Source organism: Balaenoptera ricei, chromosome 7 (assembly GCF_028023285.1).
Source record: "Balaenoptera ricei isolate mBalRic1 chromosome 7, mBalRic1.hap2, whole genome shotgun sequence".
NCBI lineage: Eukaryota > Metazoa > Chordata > Mammalia > Artiodactyla > Balaenopteridae > Balaenoptera > Balaenoptera ricei.
Window position 1 is genome coordinate 113,574,300 of NC_082645.1, and position 22,562 is coordinate 113,596,861.

The 22,562-nt window shown below is 44.9% G+C and overlaps 1 protein-coding gene across 10 annotated transcripts in view; it reads left to right on the plus strand.

The window, feature by feature from the left end:
• The window catches only part of ARMC9 (armadillo repeat containing 9), a 156,181-nt gene that overhangs the window by 51,948 nt on the left and 81,671 nt on the right, over positions 1–22,562 (plus strand). For 9 of the 10 annotated variants that reach the window (XM_059928919.1, XM_059928926.1, XM_059928928.1 and 6 more), the window contains exons 12-18: positions 1,714–1,825; positions 4,746–4,838; positions 9,774–9,864; positions 11,735–11,858; positions 13,985–14,139; positions 15,584–15,660; positions 18,182–18,256. In XM_059928919.1, coding sequence (XP_059784902.1) covers positions 1,714–1,825; positions 4,746–4,838; positions 9,774–9,864; positions 11,735–11,858; positions 13,985–14,139; positions 15,584–15,660; positions 18,182–18,256 — 727 coding nt within the window. The remainder of the gene's footprint in view (positions 1–1,713; positions 1,826–4,745; positions 4,839–9,773; positions 9,865–11,734; positions 11,859–13,984; positions 14,140–15,583; positions 15,661–18,181; positions 18,257–22,562) is intronic. The other variant, XM_059928922.1, reaches the window with a different exon arrangement.

The window sequence follows — 22,562 nt, forward strand, 5'->3', positions numbered from 1 at the left end:
CACACGTTAGTCTTGTCATGTCTTAGTTTCCTTTAATTTGAGATCATTCTTCAGTCTTTGTCTTTCAAGGCCTTGACACTTTTGAAGAATACTGGCCAGTTATTTATAATTGGAATTTTTTTAAGTATTTGTATTAATTTTTAAACTCACAATAGTATCTGCCTCTGGGAAAAAATCAAAATAATCAATGTGCCATGTACAGAGGTTTACCATTTGCTATATTAAATAGAAGACGCTCCTCCCCAGGAGTGTTAACTGAGACCCCATTTGATGCCCTCTCTTCTGGCTTTTTCCTCCAGGCCCTATAAGAGGATCTCATTTTTTCTTTTAAAAACTAACCTTAAGGGAATACCCTGGCGGTCCAGTGGTTAGGACTGTGCTCTTTCACTGCTGAGGGCACAGGTTCGATCCATGGTCTCGGGGAACTAAGATCCTGCAAGCTGCGTGGCGTGGCCAAAAAAAAAAAAAACTAGCATGTAATTTTTTCCTATAATGTAAGTAATACATGCTCATTATAGAACATTTGAGTCTATAGAAACATGAAGAAGAAAATTTAGAGAACCCCAAATCCTACCTCCCAGAGGTATTAGCTCAGTTTTTACTCCACCCTTAAAAACAAATGAAACCCTACAGCTTTAGTCTTTTCACTCAATTCTTCATGAATTCTCATTTAATATTAATATTCTCTGCACAGTATTAGAAGAATCATATTTTGTTTTGTTCTTAGTTTTTTTATTTTGAAATAATTATAGATTCATAGGAAGATGAGTCCCTCAGTGTCTCAGGTAAGGTGGTGACATCTTATCTGACTGTAGTACAACAGCAAAACGAGGAAATTAACATTGAGACAGTGCAGACCTCATTCAGTTTTCAATTTTTCTATACACTCCAATCTTCTTCTATTCAACAAAACAAAATGTGAAGATACTTGTTTTAGTGACAAGGCATCTGAGGTGGTTCCTTTTGTTTCTGGCCAGCCAGATGCAGGTGTTGGGTCATCTGCACCGTGTAGATCTCTGAACAGGGATCTCTCTTAGTTGAAACCTGCCTTCACCTGAGGCCTGACTCGGAGTCCTCTTGAGGAGGGTTTGCAAATTGCCCTACTTACCACCTGCCTCACTGGCACGTCCCCACTGCCGCTTCCTGGCCACACCCTCCTACCTCCTGGAGGGTCAGCTGTGCACCTCCTCTTCACAGTTGTTTTCTGACCCCTGTTCTGTCTTTCACATCCCCCCAAGCCAGTCCCTCAGGCTTGAGAGGGACAGTGGCTTCAGGTTTTTAGGGAGGACCCTAGGGGCCTGCTAAAACTAGTAGGCTTTGGACTTTGCTCAGGATTCTAAATAGAACTCAGGATTCTATGATGCCTCCAGGGTGATTTCATCCCCATGGTGTGGAGCCCTGGCCTATTGTGAATGTGGTGGTTTCTAATCCCATTAGGCAGAGACTCCTTGTTTTAGGAAAAGTGTTATATAGACCCTGGTACATGCAACAGAAGAGACAGAGCTGAGCCCGTTGAAGCCGGGGTGGGGGGCCTGGAACCCAGCCCTCTTGGTGGAGGCCTGGAGTTAACGCCAGGAGCACAGAGAGCAAGTGGGCCACTGCCCGTCCAGTGTGTCAGAGCAGCTCTAGATGAGACCATCGTGACACTCAGGAGGTGTAATGAACATGCCCTTTTGCCCTGTTCTTTCTCTTTGAACTTGTGTTGCTGAGTAGGCAATTGAAGGATGTCCCATTACTGCCCTCCTTGGATTATGAGAAACTGAAGAAGGATTTGATTCTGGGGAGTGACCGCTTGAAAGCCTTCTTGTTGCAGGCTCTGCGCTGGGTAGGTACCTTTTTCTTGAAGTTAAAAAAAAAAAAAAGAAGACCATGCTGGTTTTCTTGGCTGGCTGCCTTGCCTATATCTTTTAACCCATCTTCTCAAAATCTTTCTTCATGCTTCCTGCTGACACCAAGAGCGAAAATGAAAAGCAGCTTCCGAAGCTCGCTGTGGTCTCTTTTTAAAAACCCCTATGTTGACGTCACAGCTGCCATTGCCTTCACTCGGTGATCTGATACATGATGATTTGGTACATGCAGTTTCAAGGCCCCGGAGACGTCCTGGCATCTGGCCCTTCCCTGGCCCTGAGCCAGACTCACAGCTGGTGGCGTCGGTGTGTTAGAGCACGGGTCCCGCTCACACTGACCCCCACAGAGACCTCTGGATTTAGGTATTCCCGCGCAGCCACACGAGCAGACATCAAGGGCGAAAACTTACTAACAAGTCTTTAAGGAAAATAGAGTGTAATCTAAATAGTTGCTTTTCTGGGAATTCCCTGGTGGTCCAGTGGTTAGGACTCCACGCTTCCCCTGCAGGGGGCACAGGTTCAATCCCTGGTCAGGGAACTAAGATCCCGCAAGCCACGTGGCGCAGCCAAAAAAAAAAGGAAAAAAAAAAAAAAGCCTTCGTTTAAATAAATAAATGGTTGCTTTTCTCACCAATTTTCAGATTGATCACAGTTAAGGCAGTGGTTCTCCAGCTTTCTGGTCCCAGACCTCTTGACACTGTCAAAAATTACTGAGGAACCCAAAGAGCTTTTGTTTATGTGAATTTTATCCACCAGAATTTACAGTATTAGAAGTTAAAGCTGAGAAAACGTAAAATGTATATTTATTAATTCATTTAAGATGAACAGTAATAAACCGAGGCTGTAACATAAATAACATATTTTTTATGAAAAATAACTATTTTCCAAACTAAAAAAAAAAATTAGTGAGAAGACTGACATTGTTTTACACTTTTATAAATTTCTTTAATGTCTGGCTTAATGGAGGACAGCTGGATTCTTATCTCTGCTTCTACATTCAGTTTGTCACAGTATCTATCACGCTTCATATAACCTCGGAGAGGTTGATCATTAAAAAGACAAAACATGCCTTAGTATTATTATGGAAATAATTGTGACCTTCTAGACTACCCTGAAGGGACTCTCCAAGTGTACTATGGGGAACGCTTCTAGATCCCCAGGGTTCCCCAGACTACATTTTGAGAACTGCTGGCCTAAGCCAACACTGGTTCACTCTTTTTTTTTTTTAATTTTTATTGGAGTGCAGTTTATTTATTTATTTATTTATTTATATAAATTTATTTACATATTTATTTATTTTTGGCTGCATTGGGTCTTCGTTGCTGCTCTTGGGCTTTCTCTAGTTGTGGTGAGTGGGGGCTACCCTTCGCTGCGGTGCGCAGGCTTCTCATTGCGGTGGCTTTTCTTGCTGCAGAGCATGGGCTCTAGGCACACGGGCTTCAGTAGTTGTGGCATGCGGGCTCTAGAGCACAGGCTCAGTAGTTGTGGCACACAGGCTCAGTAGTTGTGGTGCATGGGCTTAATTGCTCCACGGCATGTGGGATCTTCCCGGACCAGGGCTCGAACCCGTGTCCCCTGCATCGGCAGATGGATTCTTAACCCCTGGGCCACCAGGGAAGTCCCTGGTTCACTCTTTAACTGAACAGTCTATTCTAATTCACCCTGCAATAGCGTCAAACCCCTTCATGGATCCCCAAATTTCAGGTTATCTTGACATCCAAATGCCTCTGAGTGATTTCCCCATCTCTCTGGATAACAAAAGCTCTCCTCACGTGCACTCTGATGGTTGGCAGTGCTTCCGGGAATATGGTCTGGAGGAGCGCTCTGAGGACGCATCCAGGATCAGCAGGAAGAGTCCTGCTCTGGTTTTGTTGACTAGAGTGGGTGGGGTGGCACGAGTAACCGCTAGCGGCTGTCCCTGCCTGGAGGTTTACCGCTGCTCCAGTTACCAGCCTCCCTTTGGCTCTTCGATTATCCACCGGGCACTTGCTATCGGCCCATGCTATTGAGGCTCTTGGCGAGACAGGATATTCCTTTGCTGAATGAATGTCATAGAACAAGCAGGAAAAATAAAGAGATCCTTGTAATTCTGTCTGAGACCCCTCCGGCCCCTCACCCCCCCACCCCAGCCCAGCAGTAGCCTCCGAACTCACCAGAAGGGCGGCAGCCCCTGTGACTGTGTAAAGCCCATGGGTGAGAAGGCGGGAAGAGCAGCAGACTGTCCGGAACCCAAAGGTGGAGGTGCTGAGAGGCCGGTGTCCCGGAGAGATGGGACCCACTGCGGCCAAGGAGGGAGGCCCTGGGGGAAGAGAGGACCATATGCAAGGAGGGCGGTGCCGGGGTGCCACACACGCACACGCATACACACACACAGTACCCGCAGTGCCGCTGTGCCAGCCCCTGTGGGATGGGTCTGCTCTGTGCGCCTGGCGCTCATTCACGGCCCCCCCGTCGGGCACCACGCAAAGGCACCCTGTGTTTTCACACCCCCCTCAGCTGGACCACACGTCCCCGGCCCCCACTGCGCTCACATCCCCCCGTGCTGCCCAGTAGTCTGCTCGTCCTTCGGGTACCAGCTCTTGAGCCACTTATGGCAAAAAAAAAAAAAAAAGCCCTCTCCAGGTGTGTGTGAGCTCTCTCTTATCTGCTCCCGTACAATCCAGTCCAATACGATCCTTCACCGCTCCGGAGGTTACATGTGTAAGTTGACTCCTGCATCGCCCATTCGGAAGTACGTTGTAATTTTTTGCTAATTGACTTGTTGGCTGGTTGGCCACCCGGCTGGGTATTACTCATTTTGTTTGGTGAAGTGCATAGTTACTGGTGCTGCCAGCTGTGGGAACAGTTTCCTCCACATCGACACTTGGGTCCTGTTACTCTTGCTTTTCTTCATTCTAGCGCTTGACCACATCGCACCCTGGAGAGCAGAGGGAGACCGTTCTGCAGGCCTACATCAGCAACGACCTCTTGGACTGTCACAGCCATAGCCAGGTGGGTGAGAGAGGGGCCAGCGCCCAGCCAGGGCCTGCATTTCTGGGAAGGATCTTAGAAGGAGGAGGCTTTCATTTCTATGCATATCTTCAGCATAGCAACTGTATGTCAGCCTGGGGCTTCTGTTAGCTTCCGAAATCTGCTGTCCACCCTGGACACTGGCCCACTTTTCACTTCTAATGCAGAGTCCTAAACAAGTTAGTACTGCTTGATTCAACTCTGCAGCTCTTTTCTGCCATTTTTCCTTTTCTCAAATTCCCCGCTCTTTCCCTCACCCCACTGCTTACCATGAGTCCTGAAAACTCAGCATGACTTACAATGGGCAAGGCAGGTAAGCAGATTCAAATTGTTTTCATCTGGGCCTGACTTAAAAAGTGTCTTCAACACTCTTTGTATATAGCTTTGGACCAGATAGGTCTAATGGTGCAGCGGGAAAAGTATGGGGTTTAGAGGGAGATAAACTTGTTTCAAATCTCTGCCCCACCGACTATTGGCCAGACACTCTTAAGCAAATTTCTCAATCTCAGAAAGCTTTCCACCACCAAGAAGGGGCCATCTTCTGCCTCGTGAGGTTGTTGGGATGGTTGCATGTGGTCACGTGTGGGAAGAACTTAACCCAGGGCCCAGCTCGGAGGAGTCCTCCCCACTCCTCATCCCTCTTCCCTGTTCTCAGCACCTGTTGTCCTCCCGAAAGAGGATCGAGAGCTTGAACATGCCCTATGTAGAGAAGATACTGCATCTCATTATTTCAGTTTCATCGTTACCAAAATGCTCTAAAAACTTCATCTCCCTACTGTTAAGCTTCACGGTGTGCGCCCTGAGTGCAGTATCAATACCTCTTAGGATCGCTGATGAAACAGCCCCGGAGAAAGCTTGTTGCACGTAATCTGTTGTGTGCACAGGCGACAACATTTAAGGGTTTTGAGTTTCTTCTTTGTACACAATCGCATTGTTCCCATGAAACAGTTAAGTATGAAAAATAGTCCCTCAAATTCTTATTTTCTTTTCCTTTTTTTTCCTGTTGGTATTTGTAATGGCATGGAAACCAGCCTATAAGACACGAAGCAGCTGAATAATATACTGTCATGACTTACGAACTCAAATTCAAAGAGTGAATTCAATACTGATTCTTTCTGAACTGTGATATTTCATTGAATCTAAGATGTAATTTCTCCCCCCATTTTAGCATCTCCGAAACTGGGGTGTATCTAATAGCCGATGGCCTGTTACAGTTTAACTTGCAGTGCTTTTTTCTTTCTTGGTTATATATAAAAAAATAATATGTCCTCCTATGAAAGGTGTCTTAGGTTTTGTGATATATGATATTTGTCAAAATGCCGAAATCTTTATAGCCACTGAAAATGTCATATCTTCCTCAGGTCATTATTTTTAATTGCTCTGGCTTATTTTTTTTTTTTTAATAAGGAATGAGCTGGAGTTATCTTAAGATGTCAGAGAATCTGCAGAGCAGGAGAACTCCTTGGGAAACATGGGTGCCGTGTCACCATGACACCAAAATAAATTGGGAGATATATATATATATATATATATATATATATATATATATATATACATATATACACATATATATGTATACATATATATCCCACGTTTTGTTTATCCATTGATCAACAGACACTTGAGTTACCTCTACCGTTTGGCTGTTGTAAATAATGCTGCATTGAACATGAGTGTGCACACCTTCACTTTTGTCTCAATCAGTTCCTTGCTTTTCTTTGTAGTGTCCGCATTTGCATATGTACCCTGAATAATATAGTGTTTGATTTGGGGTTTGCTGAGTAGCAAGCACAGACCTTGCTCTGCAAGGAAAGGGTACTGTTTCCATGTTAGATGAAGGCACCGAGGGGAAGATGACATGAATAAAATTGCTGGATTATAATCAGACGTAGCTTCCCTGGGCTCTTAATGGTCCCCTCTGGGGACATTGGTAATCAAAGTCAGGAGAGAGTCCCGGGAAGCACAGGGCCTCTGGCAGGGCTGAAAGGTAGGCCAGGTACTGGTTATCCAGCAGCAATATGTATGGCCAAGGGGAATGGTGAGCCGCTCTGTAATTTGGGTTTTTAAGCTTGCCTCGTCTACTTCTAGTTCTCAGGAGCTGATCACATGAGAACACTCCTGTGGGGATGAAGAGACTTTCCACAGCTGATCCACACAGCAGGGTGTGAGTGGGGGAGCTGGAGCTTCATCAGAGCAAGGGCAGGGGTATCCAAGTGTGGGTGAGTCTGGGCTCCCCTTACCCAGGTAGTTTGCACTCTGTTTGAAAATATGTTACATGGTGCACTACTTTGGAACCCTGGCCGTATTTACTAAAACCGCATAGTCTGTGTCCTAGCAAAACCACTCCTAAGTATAACCCCAACAGAAATGTGTCCGTACGTTCAACTAAAAGATGTGTAAGAATGCTCATAGCAGCACTATTTATAAGAAGCAAAACACTGGCTATAACCCGAATGTCCCATCAAGAGTGGAATGGATAAATCACCTGGGATATATCTGTAAAATGGGATATATTGAGCAATGAGAAGGAGCACACAGCATACAACATGGATGAATCTCACAAGCATGATACTGAATGAAAAAAGTCAGGTATAAAAGAATACATACTGCATGACTTTATTTGTTAAAAAATTTAAAAACGGACAGAACTAACCTACGATATAAGAAGCCAGGAGAGATATTGCCCTTGATTTGGAAAGGGACCCCGGAAGGGCGTCTGGGGCTTTGGTAATGTTCTGTTTCTTGATTTGACTACCGGTTACCCACATGTCATCAAGCTGCACACTTATGATCTGGGCAATATTCTGTATGGATGTTATATTTCAATAAAAATTTTACCTAAATGAAGATGGTACAGTGGCAATAGGCATCTTGGGGATGACAGCCTTTAGTATGTCACTTTCTTGAGCCAGTCATTCAGCCTGTACTGGTGGCCCTCCACATCTGGGGCACAGCTGCCTTCCAGAAATCTCTTTTCACCAAACGTATGTTGATTCCTTGCAGCCCTTTCCTGAATTGGATCCCTGTTTCCAATATTCCATACTGTCTTCTTGGTGAAGCACAGCCTTTAGTTAATAGCTTCTAGAAAAAGGATGGATGGGGAGTATATTTTTCAAGACTCTGTATGTCTGAAAATATCATTACCCTTTGTATAGAACTCTGGGTTGTAAATAATTATCCTTCAGAATTTTGAAGATATTGCTTCATTGTCTTTTAGGTTCCAGTGCTGCTGTTGAAAAGTCCCAAGCCATTCTAATTCCTGACCCTTTGTATGTGACCTGTTTTTTCTCTCTAGAAACGTGTTGAATCTTTTCTTTTTCACCAGTGTTAATGAATTTCCCATTGATGGCTTTCATGATGTGTATTTGATTCACTGTTTTGAGCACTTTGTGAGCCCTTTCAATCTGACAACTTTAGTTCTGGGAACTGTTCTTGAGTTGTTTTGTTGATGATTTCCTCTATTGTTTTCTCTGTTCATTCTTTCTGAATGTTGGGCCTCTTGAACTCTGTTCATTCTTTCTGTTCATTCTTTCTGAATGTTGGGCCTCTTCTTTCTGAATGTTGGTTCTCTAATTATCTTTTTTCTCATATCTTTTTGTTCCACTTTCTGGGAGATTTCCTCATCTTTATTTTCCAACCCTCCTGTAGAGTTTTTCATTTCCCTCTTTTGTGTTTTTTTGGTTTTTTTTTTTTTGTAGCATTCTGTTGTTTCATGGATACAGTTATATCTCTGAGGATATTAATGACAAATTTTTGTCTATTTTTAGTTTTCTTCTCCCTGCACAGTTTCATTTCCTCCAAGTTGCTTCTGTCCCCTGCCCCATTTGTTTTGGCCTTATTTTCCATGTTAGAAACTTTCCTTGAGTTCCTGGTAGACCTTGGTTATCTCCTAATGTTTAGAGTGGAGGGACTGAAAAGCTGATTGGCGGTTCTGAGGGTGAGGATCAGGCCTGTAGGCATAGAGCTCCACTGAGGGTGACCCCGGTGGGCCAGCTATTGGGAACCTCTGATTTCAGGAACTTTAGTTCTTTTCCTGTTTCCAGGGCTGGTCATTCTCCTCCAAGAAGTGTCTTCTAATCTGCCTAGAAGGTAACAGTCTGGTTGGCAGTGTTCCGAGAGCCAGGTAGGGGAAGAGGACGGGGGTGGCTCTCTGTTGAGTATTTATCCTGCCTTTAGGCACCACCCCTACTCCATTTTGGGTGTGGCAGCCCTGCTCACCTGTGCCTGCTGTCCTCCGTCCAGAGACCTTTTGTGTTGCCCTCGAAAGAGAGCGCTCCCAGATGTGTGATGGGAGGTGCACGGGAGGACAGCTGTGCAGGAGCAGCACGAGGGGGACCTAGCTGCTGCTTCCACCGCTTTCATTCATTCTTCTTGATTTCCCCCCAGTTCTTGAGACTTTTGAGGACTACGTGACATAAGCTGGGTGATTCCTCCTTGCCCGCTTGGCGTTCTTGGGTCTGCTAAGTTTGTTACCATCCTGCATTCCTGATTCCAAAATTGTGTTGTTATAGTTTCCTGTGCTGTCCTCTCTGTCCTTGAGGATTTGTCTCCTTAAAAAAGCCATTTACTGTAGTTTGATGGTGGTTTTGGAGGGAGCGAAATTAGACGAGTGTTGGATCAATCGTTCTACCTGGAAGAACCTCAACAACAGTCATAGCAAATAGTATTGCTTACCTGGTGTCAGTCACCATTCTAAGTGCTTTGAATAATTAATTCTCCTAATTTGGAAGTCTGAACAACTTATATTTTTTTGCCAACTCTCAGAAAAACATCAGTTGGAAATCAAGACCGAATCACCTCTAATAAGTTCACTCAGAGGAAGAGAACATCAGACCTGCAGAGGAGACGTATGCTTCTCTCTCACTTTTCTTTCACTTCATGGCTTTTCCTCTTTTGATATAGTTTTCTCTCCCACAGAGGAATGTGCTGCAGCTGCTGCACTCAAAGAGCGAGGTGGTGCGGCAGTACACGGCCAGGCTCGTCAACGCTTTCGCGTCCCTGGCAGAAGGTGAGACGGCAGCTCTCCTTGCCGGCTGAGGGAAAAAAATGAAAAGCTGAGAATTATGTTTTATTTGGCGGACGAAACTGAGGACTTAAGCCCGGCCGCAGCATCTCATATAGCTCGGAGGTGCTGCTCCGAAGAGGCAAGGGGGGAGCCAGGGTATATAGGAGTTTTTGCAGCAAAGATGAGGTAGACAGAGCATCAAAAGATTACTGTTAAAGAAAACCAGACATCTCGAGTTAAGGAATTCAGCACTTTTCTGTGTACGGGAAGATGCAAGAGTCTGGGCTCACTGAAATCATTCCTTTGACGGGCACCTCAGCGATCTAGGGCCATATCCTGTGCTTTCCCATCCTGAGCCTCCTCAGGGTGCACCGCTGGGGGTGGCTGCAGGGGCTGAGGGCTTGGCAGTGGGCAGCCCGTTGGTCTCCATCCTGAGTTCCCTCAGGGCTCACCGTCCAGAGTGGCTGTAGCAGCTTGATGGCTGCAACATCCTTTGCTTACTGATATGGCAGGCAACATTTTTTTTTTTCATTGATACCTTCAGAGAGAAGAGCTAGGTCTTGTGGATGTGTTTTTCCCTGTGAAAACACATTCTTCCCCAAGTTTCTTGGCAATGACGTGTTTCCTCAGTTTATTACTGTTTAATGCATCTAAGGTCTTTTGAAAAACTTAGTTGTTGTCATATTGCTGTAATTTATGTCAGAGCAAATTTTGATGGTTTTGGAGTTTATTTTGTTAGCCTTTAGTTTTATTTTGTAAGCTTTCTGGTATTGTAACATAGTACTTTTTAGATTGCTCTCAAGATAGCAGGTAATGCATCTTTTATCATTTTCTACTTAAGGCCGAATAAGGTTGGTGAAATAAAGTTATCCCAATAAGCACTATACCATGTCTTGCAAAAGACTAAGCCTTTTAAATCAAGAGGATTTGAAAAATCCCAAAATAACATGCCACCATAATTTAATTCAAAATGATTTTACAAAATGCCCTTACCTTCCATAAATTCTAATTTGTTTGAGCTCTTTTTAACATGAATAATGGGAGTTTTAAATTGTGACTGTATGACACTCCAAAAGTTTTTTCATTCATTTGTTTGTTCTTCCAGCCATTTAACAAACATTTTATGATAAGCCAGGGTATGTGCCAGGGACCATTCATGTAATACGGTTGAACTTTACGTCTGAAATTAATGTCATCTGTATCAAGATACAAGTTCACAACAAGCTAGTGATAGGGTTCCAGGTATGGTTCCTAACTTCTTCTCCAGGCCATGGGTGTGTCCAGAAAGCACTACTGGGCTGCCTCTATTGTTAAGACTAAGGGGTTCATAACACACAGATTCATCACCCCCTTTTTCCTCGTGATCTGACTTTTGGGTTCAAGATTTTGGGTAAGGACTTCCCTGGCGGTCCAGTGGTTGGGACTTTGCCTTCCAGTGCAGGGGCTGTGGGTTCGATCCCTGGTCGGGGAGCTAAGAGCCCTCATGCCTCGGGGCCAAAAAACCAAAACATAGAACAGAAGCAGTATAGTAACAAATTCAATAAAGACTTTAAAAACAAAAAATGGTCCACATCAAAAAAAATGTTTAAAAAAAAAAAAAAAAGATTTTGGGTAAATAAAAGACAGCGCTCCGCACAAGAACACAGTGATGAATCGTGTTTAGATGACAGGAAAAGTGGTTTTCCATTCATTAGATAGTTGATTGAGTAAAACCAACTTGCAGTTGAAATATGCTTTAATAAGTTTTCTAGAACATAAAATTACCCAAACTCTACGTGTGTTATATGCAAAGTTTTCATAGAAAGTGGTTTTGGAGCATGAACCTAACACAAGATAAATTCTCTCCCTTGTTCATCTCTGGTTATATTATTAGGTCGCCGCTACCTTGCCCAGAGCACGAAGGTGCTGCGGATGCTGGAAGAAAGGCTGAAGGAGGAAGACAAGGACGTCATCACCCGGGAGAATGTTCTCGGGGCCTTGCAGAAGTTCAGCCTCAGGTGCTGACCGTGCAGTAGGTCATGGTGGCACCTGTGAAATCAACTTAGGGGTTTCTTAGCCACTGTTTTGTGCTTATTTGGTCCCAGTGACAATCCAAGATGCAGGTGATATTTTTCAGTGAATGCTTAGAAGAGGTTGGGTGGCTTTCTGAAGAAGAGCTGGAAAGCGTATCTCGGATCCACTAAACCGTCCTGCTCCTACACTCTAAAGCACTGTTATATTCTCCTAATGACCATTATCTCGTGCTGACCAGGTGCTAGATGCTAGATTGTGTCTCAAGCCACGTGCAAGGTTTGGAGATGAGCACATGAATGCACCCTGATAGAGCCTCCACCTGCAAGTGCTCACTGTTCACTGTGGGAGAGGCACGTGTAAATGCACAATCACAGTCGGTGGGGTAGGTCGCTCTGTGGAAGTCAGGGGTGGAGCCTCCTGGGTCCTGGTCCACCCATCTCAGCCACCTGCCCTGTAGTCTCAGCCTGGACCTGGTCATGACTTGGGAGTGCTCCATGTTAGAGATTTAAAACTCAGACACCTCTTCTTGAAGCAGATCTGATGTCCTCCCAGAGCTTTTTTTTTTCTAAATTGGCAGCATTATTAAGGTGTATTTTACATACCACAGAATTTACCCGTTTTAAGTGTACAATTCAATGATTTTTGGTATATTTACCGAGTTGTACAACCATCTCCACAGTCTAATTTTAGAACATTTCCATCACCACAGAAAGAAATTTCATGCCTATTTGCAGTCACTTTTCATTCTTATCCCTCACCCCAGGTAACCACCACTCTGTTTTCCATAGATTTACCTGTACTGGTGTGGTCTTTTGTGACTGGCTTCTTTCACTTGGCATAATGTTTTTGAGGTTCATACAAGTAGCATGTATCAGTACTTTGTTCCTTTGTGTTGCCGAATAACATTCCATTACATGGATAGACCACATTTTGTGTATTCATTCATCAGTTGATGATATCTTGGTTGTTTCTACTTTTTGGCTATTATGCATAATACTGCTATGAACATTTGCATACAAGTCTTTGTGTAGACCCATGTTTTCTTTTCTCCTGGGTAGGTATCTAGGAGTGGAATTGCTGGGTCATATGCTAATTCTTCCAGAGTCCATATTCCCTGATGACCACCTGACTCTCTCGTTGACTACTAAGAATTTAAGTACCTGAGTCCCTAACTTTTTAGGGACTGTGGTTAACATCTGACTGACTCTCACTAATAACCTAAAACCTGAAAAGGGACATATTCTAAGTGTGTATATGTTTTGTGTGGGGAAAGTTGTAGGTATGTAGTTCCTACTATTTGCCATGTCCCTGCTGATGAAAATTTCTTGTTCTACCTATATTAATTGAAAGAACTATAAATAATCTCCAGAGTTATTACTTCCTCAGATCATAGGAACATGTTTCTGTTTGTTTATAAAGATGATTTAGCTTGATGTTGACTATATTTGAAAAACTTTTAGAAATTTAATAACTGTAGTTATTATAGTTCTTAGTCCCATAAATTCTTAAGGTTGACATGATAACATCCACTGTAACACATTATGATGAGGCACTGGATTTTGTAAGATTTTCCACCTGGACCTTGGGTAGAAAATAATTCCATATAAATTGTATTACCCAGGTTACTAAACTACCCTTATTCTATAGAGATCTGAATCAAAATGGTATCGAGCTGGTTTTATATGAGCTGGTCTTCTTTTTTGTATTTCTTTATTTTTACATAGCTCAAAGTGCCCAAACTAGATTATATAGACTAGACTTTAGGTAAAAATCTGTTTGTCAGTGAACTATTTCTATGACTCTGTTTCCTGGGTTAAGTAGACCAAAAGCTATCAATAAATACTTATTAAGTATTTGAAGTAATACGCTGCTAATTCTAAATATTGAAAAGGAAACTTTCGGAGTAGGAAGTCTCCTTACTGCCTTATTTTTCTTTAAACCTTTAATAATATCCCTGAAAGGTAAAGAATTTATTGTTGTAGTTTCCGTTGTACAGGTCTAACAATAAGATACTCGCCAGCGTCCGTAACTTCTGTGAAGTTTCTTTTCTGATGGGCACTCACACTGCTATGTACTCTCACGTGAGAGGTTTCTTGCTAACTCCCTGCAGGCTGTTTCATCCTAGGCGCCCACTGCAGACAGCGATGATTCGAGACGGCCTCCTCTTCTGGCTGATTGACGTCTTGCAGGAGCCCGACTGCCTGTCTGACTACGCGCTCGAGTACTCGGTGGCCCTGTTCATGAACCTCTGCCTCCGGAGCACAGGTCTCACTCACTGTTGCCGTCCCCCCGCCCCCGGCTCTGGAGAACCCACGAGCCTGATGTGGTCTGCCTTTCGTCTCCCTCCCAGAAAACGCAAAACAGAAAAAGAGTGTGAAGCATGTCCAGCTAGGTAGAAAGCTATTGAATCCCTAAAGCCAAAATACCACTCTGGCCTTGGAAAGAATAATTTATATATATATATATATGCAGTACCCACATTAAGAGGAGATTGAATTGCATTACATTTTTCTTCATCTTCATTGCATTATTCAAAGGTAGGAAGTGAAGAATTATGATCTGTTTTATCTGGAGACAGAGAAGCATGTTCCCAAGATTGCACAGGATTAAGTTGGTGACATTAAACCAGGCTTCCTGCCCTTAATCACAGTCGCCTTCCCCACTCCACCTCGTACAGACAGCAATTCCCACGTGACATCTCACGTCATTTACGTCTTGATCAATAAAGGGAGTGATTTTAGCTTTCCTGCAGGTTCCATCCCACTTAAATGATCTGTTCCCTGGGATGGAAGAATCTTCCTTGGAGAGGTGCCACGTCCGGCCCATGGCTGACCTCTGTCTGAGCAGCAGCCCTGGTGTTGGGAGAAGGTTACCTGGATAAATAGCTCAGGGGTATTTGTTAGAAGCTCCTTCACCCTCAGACGCCTTGGAATCTGAACCACCTAACTGTGTGTTGTTGACTGACTAAATGACTTACTTCTATCTTTTTTAAAAAAGTAGCATATGCAAATTTCCTAGCTTTAAAACATTTATCAGATTATAATTGGCTTTTCTTTATTATCATCAGTTTATTTGCAGCGATTGTCATGATGATGTTTGGAATTTCTGAAATAGCTGTAGGATTTTTAAGTGATGGCGTGTGCACTTGGGAGGAGAGCATGGCTCTTTGACTCATCGAGCTTTCAGTGTAGTGAACAGCTCTGACCTCCTGATAATAAGAACTGCCGCCACTTGCTGAGCACTGGGAGTGTGCCGCCCTATGCTGCGCTGCCGGGACGTCCCTGGCGGTCCAGTGGTTAAGACCCCGTGCTTCCAATGCAGGCGGCGCAGGTTCGATCCCTGGTCAGAGAACTAAGGTCCCACAGGCCGTGGCGCTCGGCCAAAAAACCCCCAAAAAACAAAAAACTGATGCTCTCTTTATGTCTCATGCTCCTGTCTCCTTTTCTCATATTGCTTTGGGAAACTTTAGTGTTAACATCCTGAGATATACTGAGCTACTTAATTCTACATCGCCCTTTGAGGTGGACGTTAATAATCCCCAAGGGACCCCAGAGGAAGAAATTGGGACCCAAATCGGTGAAGTGACTCATCCAGGGTCACACAGCTCACAGGCAGAGGAGCCAAGGTTCATATTCAAGTCTGCCTGACTTGAAACTGTGCCTCTGAGTTTAGACATGTCCTGTTTTGTTTCTCTCTTTTCCTCTTAAAGGGAAGAACATGTGTGCCAAGGTGGCGGGCCTCGTGCTGAAAGTTCTTTCGGATCTGCTCGGCCATGAAAACCACGAGGTACCCGGTCAGCGCCGTAAGCCCCGGGCTTGGGGGAGGGTGGCCTGGGGTACTTACTGCACTTGCCCTCTTCCAGGTATTTGTATAAGCTACGTCAGGGCTTTTATCATTTTTAAATTCTGGCACCCAGAGCAGGAGGCTGTCCCCTGGCTTCCCGCTGTGAGCACGACTGCCGTTTTCGCTGGCCTGTGCTGCTCCCTCCCGGGGGTTGTTTCTTCCTCCTGGTCACCTCCCCCTGCTTCACTCCTCCCCCCATGTTGACACTCCTCTGTTGGGTTTCATATATGTCCATGGACATGTATGTAACCTGAAAATATATTTAATATTATGGGTGTGTTCAATTTGTATAAATAACATTGCCCTCTAAATCTCATCCTTTTCTTCCATTTTCACTGTGTCTTTAGGACCTTTCTCTGTTGCTTTATGTACGTGTAGGTCGTTAACTCTCGCTGCTGCACAGGAGCCCCTTGTTGGCAGCCCTCCCGTTTCACTTAACCAGTCCCCCAGGGGTGCCCCGTTTGCTTGCCTTCACCCCTCTGCTGCCACAGCCGTCCTCGGCGGACGTGGCCGCACTTCCCCCTCGAGGGCCCGAGCCGGAGCTTCCCTGGGGCATAGACACCCATCACCGCTGGCTCACCCCACGTGTCAGTCTTGGGTCAGAATCCTGCCGAACTGTCCACAGGATGGCCGTCCTTGCGTCTGCTCTCATCCGTGTGGTGCTCTAGCCAATGGGCGGCAAGCCCTTTTTCAATAAAATAGAGGTCTGGCTCCGCTAACACACACTATGATTATTCTCTCACCCGCTTTCTACAAATGCCTTTGTGGAAACCATGACATAACTTTGCACCTGAAGCCAAAACCTCCACAAAGATCTGCCCTCTTTAGCCAGCTCTTGATAGACGTTAAGAGTCAAACAGAGAAAAAACCAACAGGAAAAAAAGGATAAAGTGTATAAATGGACAGTTTACAGAACAGTAAATCTTGATGGTCTGTAAATATGAAAAGATCTTCAGTTTTGCTAGTAGTCAGGGAAATGAAAATAAAAACAACTATAGGATGTCTTCTCTTACCCATTAGATTAGCAGAAATGAAAAGTGGTAAGAAATCCAGTTCTGGAAAGGAGTGGTGGGAAACGAGACCGCCCCCACTGCCGCGGAGAGACTGAATGTAGCATGCAGTCCGCTCGAAAGGGAAAAGCCCATTTATCAAGCGGCTGCCGTGTACCACCTCCTGTCTGGCTTGATGTTAGGGTTACCTATGTGAGTAAAACATGGGTCCTGTCCCTGAAGAGCTCATGGAGAGACCTAAGTATAAGTTTAAAAATATACTAAATCCTGGGAGTTAGCTGGTGGCCTAGGGGTTAGGATTCTGGGCTTTCACTGCCGTGGCCCGGGTTTAATCCCTGGTCAGGGAACTGAGATCCTGCAAGCCGAGCAGGGCAGCAGGTAAGTAAATAAATGCTGAATCCAGCGCAGAAGCGGAGGGAGGTATGTACAGGGAGCAGAGCAGCCTGTCTGGGGGCTCAGGAAAGGCTTCCTCTGAGATATGTCTGAGCTGAGTTTTATTTTTTAATTTTTAATTAATTAATTTATTTATTTTGGCCACACCGTGTGGCCTTTGGGATCTTAGTTCCCTGACCAGGTATTGAATCCGCACCCCTTGCATTGGAAGCACGGAGTCTTAACCGCTGGACTGCCAGGGAAGCCCCTGAGCTGAGTTTTAAAGGATGAACCATAGGTTTCCAGACAGACATATATGGGAAGAGCATTGCCAGCAAGATGAGCTGCTAGAACCAGGCCAGGGTGTGTCACAGTGTGCTGGGTGTGGGGGGCAGTCCCTGAAGTGGAATCTGTGTAGTGTGAATTCCAAGTGGCAGGAAGGGAGGAGCAGAAAAAGGTGATATAGAGGCCAAACCTTGAAGGGCCCTATGTTCTATAGTAAGGAGTTAGGACTTTCCAGGTAGTTTCTACGGAAGGTTCCCGAGGTCGGGGGAGGGATGATTTGGCCCATGCTGTAGAGTCTTGGCAATGATATGATGGTTGGATCAAAGGGTGAACATAGAAGGCAGAGAGGCCCTTTTGGAGATCTCACGTAGCCTAGGTCATGGGCGATGATGTCTGAACAAGGACTGTAGCGGCACCTATGGAAAAGAAGGGTTCCTACTAAACATGGCTTGGAGACCCAACACTGGAGGGTAAGAAGAGAGAGGAATGAGTGATGCCTCCAAAGGTTCTAGCCTGAGTCATCAGGATGACATTAATTCAGCAATGACATGTAACGGGAGTAAGCTTCGGGAGAGAATGATGCTCTTGGTTTTGAACTCTTAGTTTCAGCTGTTGCCCTGGGACGTGCCAGTGGAGATGTCTGTCATTTGGAGACCTGCATCTTGGAGCTCAGGGAGCTGTGGAGGTGGCAGTGCTCGCCTTCCTCGCTAGCCAGGCTGTTCTCAAGGGTAGTGTGTGATGTTTGAGTTGTATGGTATTTGAGAACCTGCAAATGACTGTTTTTTCTCCCCTTAAAGATACAGCCGTATGTGAATGGAGCTCTGTACAGCATCCTTTCTATTCCATCCATTCGTGAAGAAGCAAGAGCAATGGTAAGAAAACGTGCTGTGGGATCGGTCAGCTCCTGTCAGTGCCACGTTCAGAGGCTGTTAGAACAAGGGGTTCCTGACGGGGCCCCAGGGAAGGGCTTCAGATAGCTTCTGAACTCCCTGAAATTGTATCCCAAATACATATTTGCAGTTTTCTGGGGAGAGAGTTTGTGGTTTTTATCAGATTCTCAAGGGATCCCAGCCGACAGGATTAAGAACCACGGCGTCAGAAGTTCCTAGCAGGTTTGTTTTTTGGAAAGTTGTAGACATTTTAAAAAATTTAAGTGACTCATTTTAATTGGGGGCTTTGGGAATGCTTATGGATTTCATAGTAGGAGAAGCTTAGCAAGAAAATGATGAAACGGAGAAAATCATCACCCAGATTCACCTCCAGGCTTCCTGGAAGAATTGTGGCAGTGAGACCTGGGGCAATCAAAACACTCCTCTAATGTGCAGGCATTCTGATAGCAACCAGGTGGAACAGATAAAACTGATAAAACTGTCTGGTTGGAAAAGAGTTAACTGAATATTTAATGTGTTTACTTTAGTGTTTATATTGGAAGCATAAAACAAACCTCAGGTGATCAGCATCTTCTTTTGAGATGACAAACGTTTCTAGATCTAATCAAAACCATTGGAGTTTTGTCCTTTTTCCTTACGACATGTGAAACCGTGTGTGCGTATTAAATGCTTAGAATGAAGGGATTAAATATATTTCCATCGTCAAAACACAGGCTAAATTCAGTTTGAGACCAATGAAGCATGTTCTTCCACTTGGCTTTGCTTACTTAGAAGAATTACTAAATCTTCTAATGGGTCATCTACAGTTACATCAGCAGTTATGCCAGAGACAAAAACTTATTTCAGAGCCATTCTGTGTGGTCACGGTAAACAGTGAAACTTAATTGCCTACTGCTTTTAAAGAAAAAAAGAAATCTGCTTTTTCAGTACAGAACAGGGGAAGATAAACTTGATTAATTTCTGCATTATGGTCATTCAGTCAGGTCAAAGAGAGGAATTGTCAACCAAGGCAGAGAACAAGGAAGAAAACATGTAGGTTTAAGAAAAAGAAAGAACAGAGGTGACATGGAGTCCAAAAGCATGAAGGGCAGACATCCAGGGCACAGGGGTGGAGAAGGCGGACTTACGGGCAGGAAGGGGACAGGCACCAAGTGGGGGGAAGGGACTCGCTGTTGTCGGACACGAGAGGGGTGGCCCTTAGAGATCATCCAGGCCAGAGAGAAAAGAGATGGAAGAATGGGACAGCCTCAGAGCCCTGTGCACCAGTATCCAGAGGTCTCACACATCTGTCATTGGAGCCCCAGGAGAGGGGAGAGAGGTAATGGGCAGAAAAAGGGTTGAATAAATAATGATGAAAAACATAAACATAATAATAAGGCATCTAGGAAATTCCCAAATGTTTGGAAATTAAACAGCACAATTGAATTAGTTTTCTATTGCTGCATAAAAAATTACCCCAAAGTTTAATGGCTTAAAAAAAATTACTGCCTCACAGTTTCTATGGGACAGACGTTGGGGAGCAGATTAGCTGCGTGGTGCTGACCAAGAGTCTCTCCTTTGATTTTAGTGAAGACTTCAGCCGGAGAGCCGAGGGCACAGGGATCCGCTTCCAAGCTCGCTCTCGTGCTGGCTGTTGTCTGGGGACCTCGTTTCCTGGCCAGGGGACTGCCGCATAGGGCTTCTCTCCACATGGCAGCTGGCTTCTCCCTGAGGGACCCTAGAGAGTCAGAGAGTGAGCAAGACAGCAGCCAGTCTCCTTTATGACCCAGTCTCAGAAGTGGTCGCGGGACCGGCTCGGGTGCAGTGTGGGAGGGACGGCCCGGGAGCACGCATTCCAGGAGGGGGGTTCGTCTTGAAGCCTGGCTGCCACTCGCTTCTAAGTTGCCTCTGGATCAAAGAAGTCGCAAGGGAAATTAGGGCTATTCATCTTTTGACATATATCGCCAATATTTCCCCAATTTTTCGTTGGTCTTTTACTTACGGGGTTTTGGTTATATGACAGCTTTAATTATAGTTAAATCCATTAATATCTTCCTTTATAGTTTCTGACGTAAGTTTCTAGACAGCCTCTGAATTACTGACTTTGAAAAGAAAACGTAGACCACTTAGATAAAGGTGTAAGTAGCATACGCTTCCCTCTGGCATTTTAACAGAGATCAAAGTCATAAGCAAATGGAGGAAGGTTTTGGACACTTCACCTGAGTAGTTACCTATTTATTTGTAAGAGAGGCCTCTAAGGGAGGATATGGCTTCAACAGAGCTTTTCTAAAACCCTGAGATTTCCTCTCATTTCACTCTTATCCTTGAAGAGGTTTTTAGATTGATAGAGGGTATTACATCCTTTTCCTTTATTATAAAACAGTAATAAAGGAAGCCAGACAGTGAGGAGAACACGATCCATAACCTCACCAGCCTAACTAACACCTGCTCACACGCAAAGCCGGGGAAGAGGTGGCAGAACAGACGTTCAGACCGTGCCGGGTGCGTGTCAGCACAGTCCTTCTGGAAAGAGGTTCAGCAGAACACGTGAAAAATTATGAAAACCTACATATTTTGCATTCATTCATTTTCCTCTGGTTATTGATGCAGAGGAGAAGAGCTGTGTGCATGAGGAGGCTCATTTCAATTTTTTTTTTTTTTATAATTTTATTTTATTTATTTTTGGCTGTGTTGGGTCTTCGTTTCTGTGCGAGGGCTTTCTCTAGTTGCGGCGAGCGGGGGCCACTCTTCATCGCGGTGCGCGGGCCTCTCACTATCGCGGCCTCTCTTGTTGTGGAGCACAGGCTCCAGAGGCGCAGGCTCAGCAGTTGTGGCTCATGGGCTTAGTTGCTCCGCGGCATGTGGGATCTTCCCAGACCAGGGCTCGAACCCGTGTCCCCTGCATTGGCAGGCGGATTCTTAACCACTGCGCCACCAGGGAAGCCCTCAATATTTTTATAATAGTGAAAAACCAGAACATACATGTCTGGTAATAGAGGAATTGCTAATGAAATTGTGGTTTTTTTGCTCACAGTATTAGTAGCTATTGAAGATGATAATGAAGAAAAGCAGTATGAGACAGTATGGAAACTTTATTGTGTAATGAGGGATAAAAGCAGAATATGACATTATAATAACTCTGTGTTTGCAACTGTGTAAAACATTTGTGTGCTTGTAGAAAATGAGAAAGAATACATAAAAATTAGATTAGTACCAAATGCCACTATGGTGGTCTTAAAATAATACCAAAAAAAAAAAAAAAAAAAAAGGAGAAAAAGATACATGTGTGCCCTGAGGCCCATTTGAACTTTAAGAGACCACCAAGATCTGGGGCCGGAGAGCAGATGCGATCAAGAGGGCCACCCTAATGCTACCCCAAGGCCTCCTGCACCCAGGGCTGGAGTAATTGTCAGCCAGGAGCTCTTCCCTGGGATCGAAACCCCAGCCAAACATTGCGCCCTGGGCTGGAGCAGACCAGATGCTCTGTCGAGGCTCTCAGAGTCTCTGGGAGAACCAGGGAGCTGGGCTCAGAAGCCACAAAGCCAGGAGAAATGCCCACACACTCCACGGGGCTGCTCCAGTGATATCCCCACCGTGCCTTGCACCAATGCCCCGGGCCCAAGCTCACACTGCAATGCCAGAAACTCTGCTCTGCTGTCCCTGAAGGGCAGGATGCCGCCTGCCCAGCTGTCACAAAGACGTGTGTTCCCCGTGTGCCTGATTCTTCACATTGCCCACTTCTGAATCAGTCTCACATGGGTGCATTTGATTGGCAGGACCTAGGTCATCTGCCTGCACCCTGGCTGAAGGGAGCCTGGGAATGCTAATATTCTGGCTGCGGCCTTGGGAAATGAACACATTGTAGAGAAGCTGTTTTAAAAGTGTTCATCAGCTACAAAAGTTAACAGTTGTCCATTACAGTTGGTAAGCCTGTTTGCTGTATTCCATGGCATCCATTATGTGTGGGCCTTTCAAAATTAGTGTGGAGGGCTTCCCTGGTGGCGCAGTGGTTAAGAATCCGCCTGCCAATGCAGGGGACCACGGGTTCGAGCCCTGGTCCAGGAAGATCCCACATGCCGCGGGGCAACTAAGCCCGTGCGCCACAGCTACTGAGCCTGCGCTCTAGAGCCCGTGCTCTGTAACAAGAGAAGCCACTGCAGTGAGAAGCCCGTGCACCGCAACGAAGAGTAGCCCCCGCTCAGCACAACTAAAGAAAGACTGTGCGCAGTAACGAACACCCAACACAGCCAGAAATAAATAAATTTATTAAAAAAAAAAATTAGTGTGGAAATCTTACTGAGAGAATAAA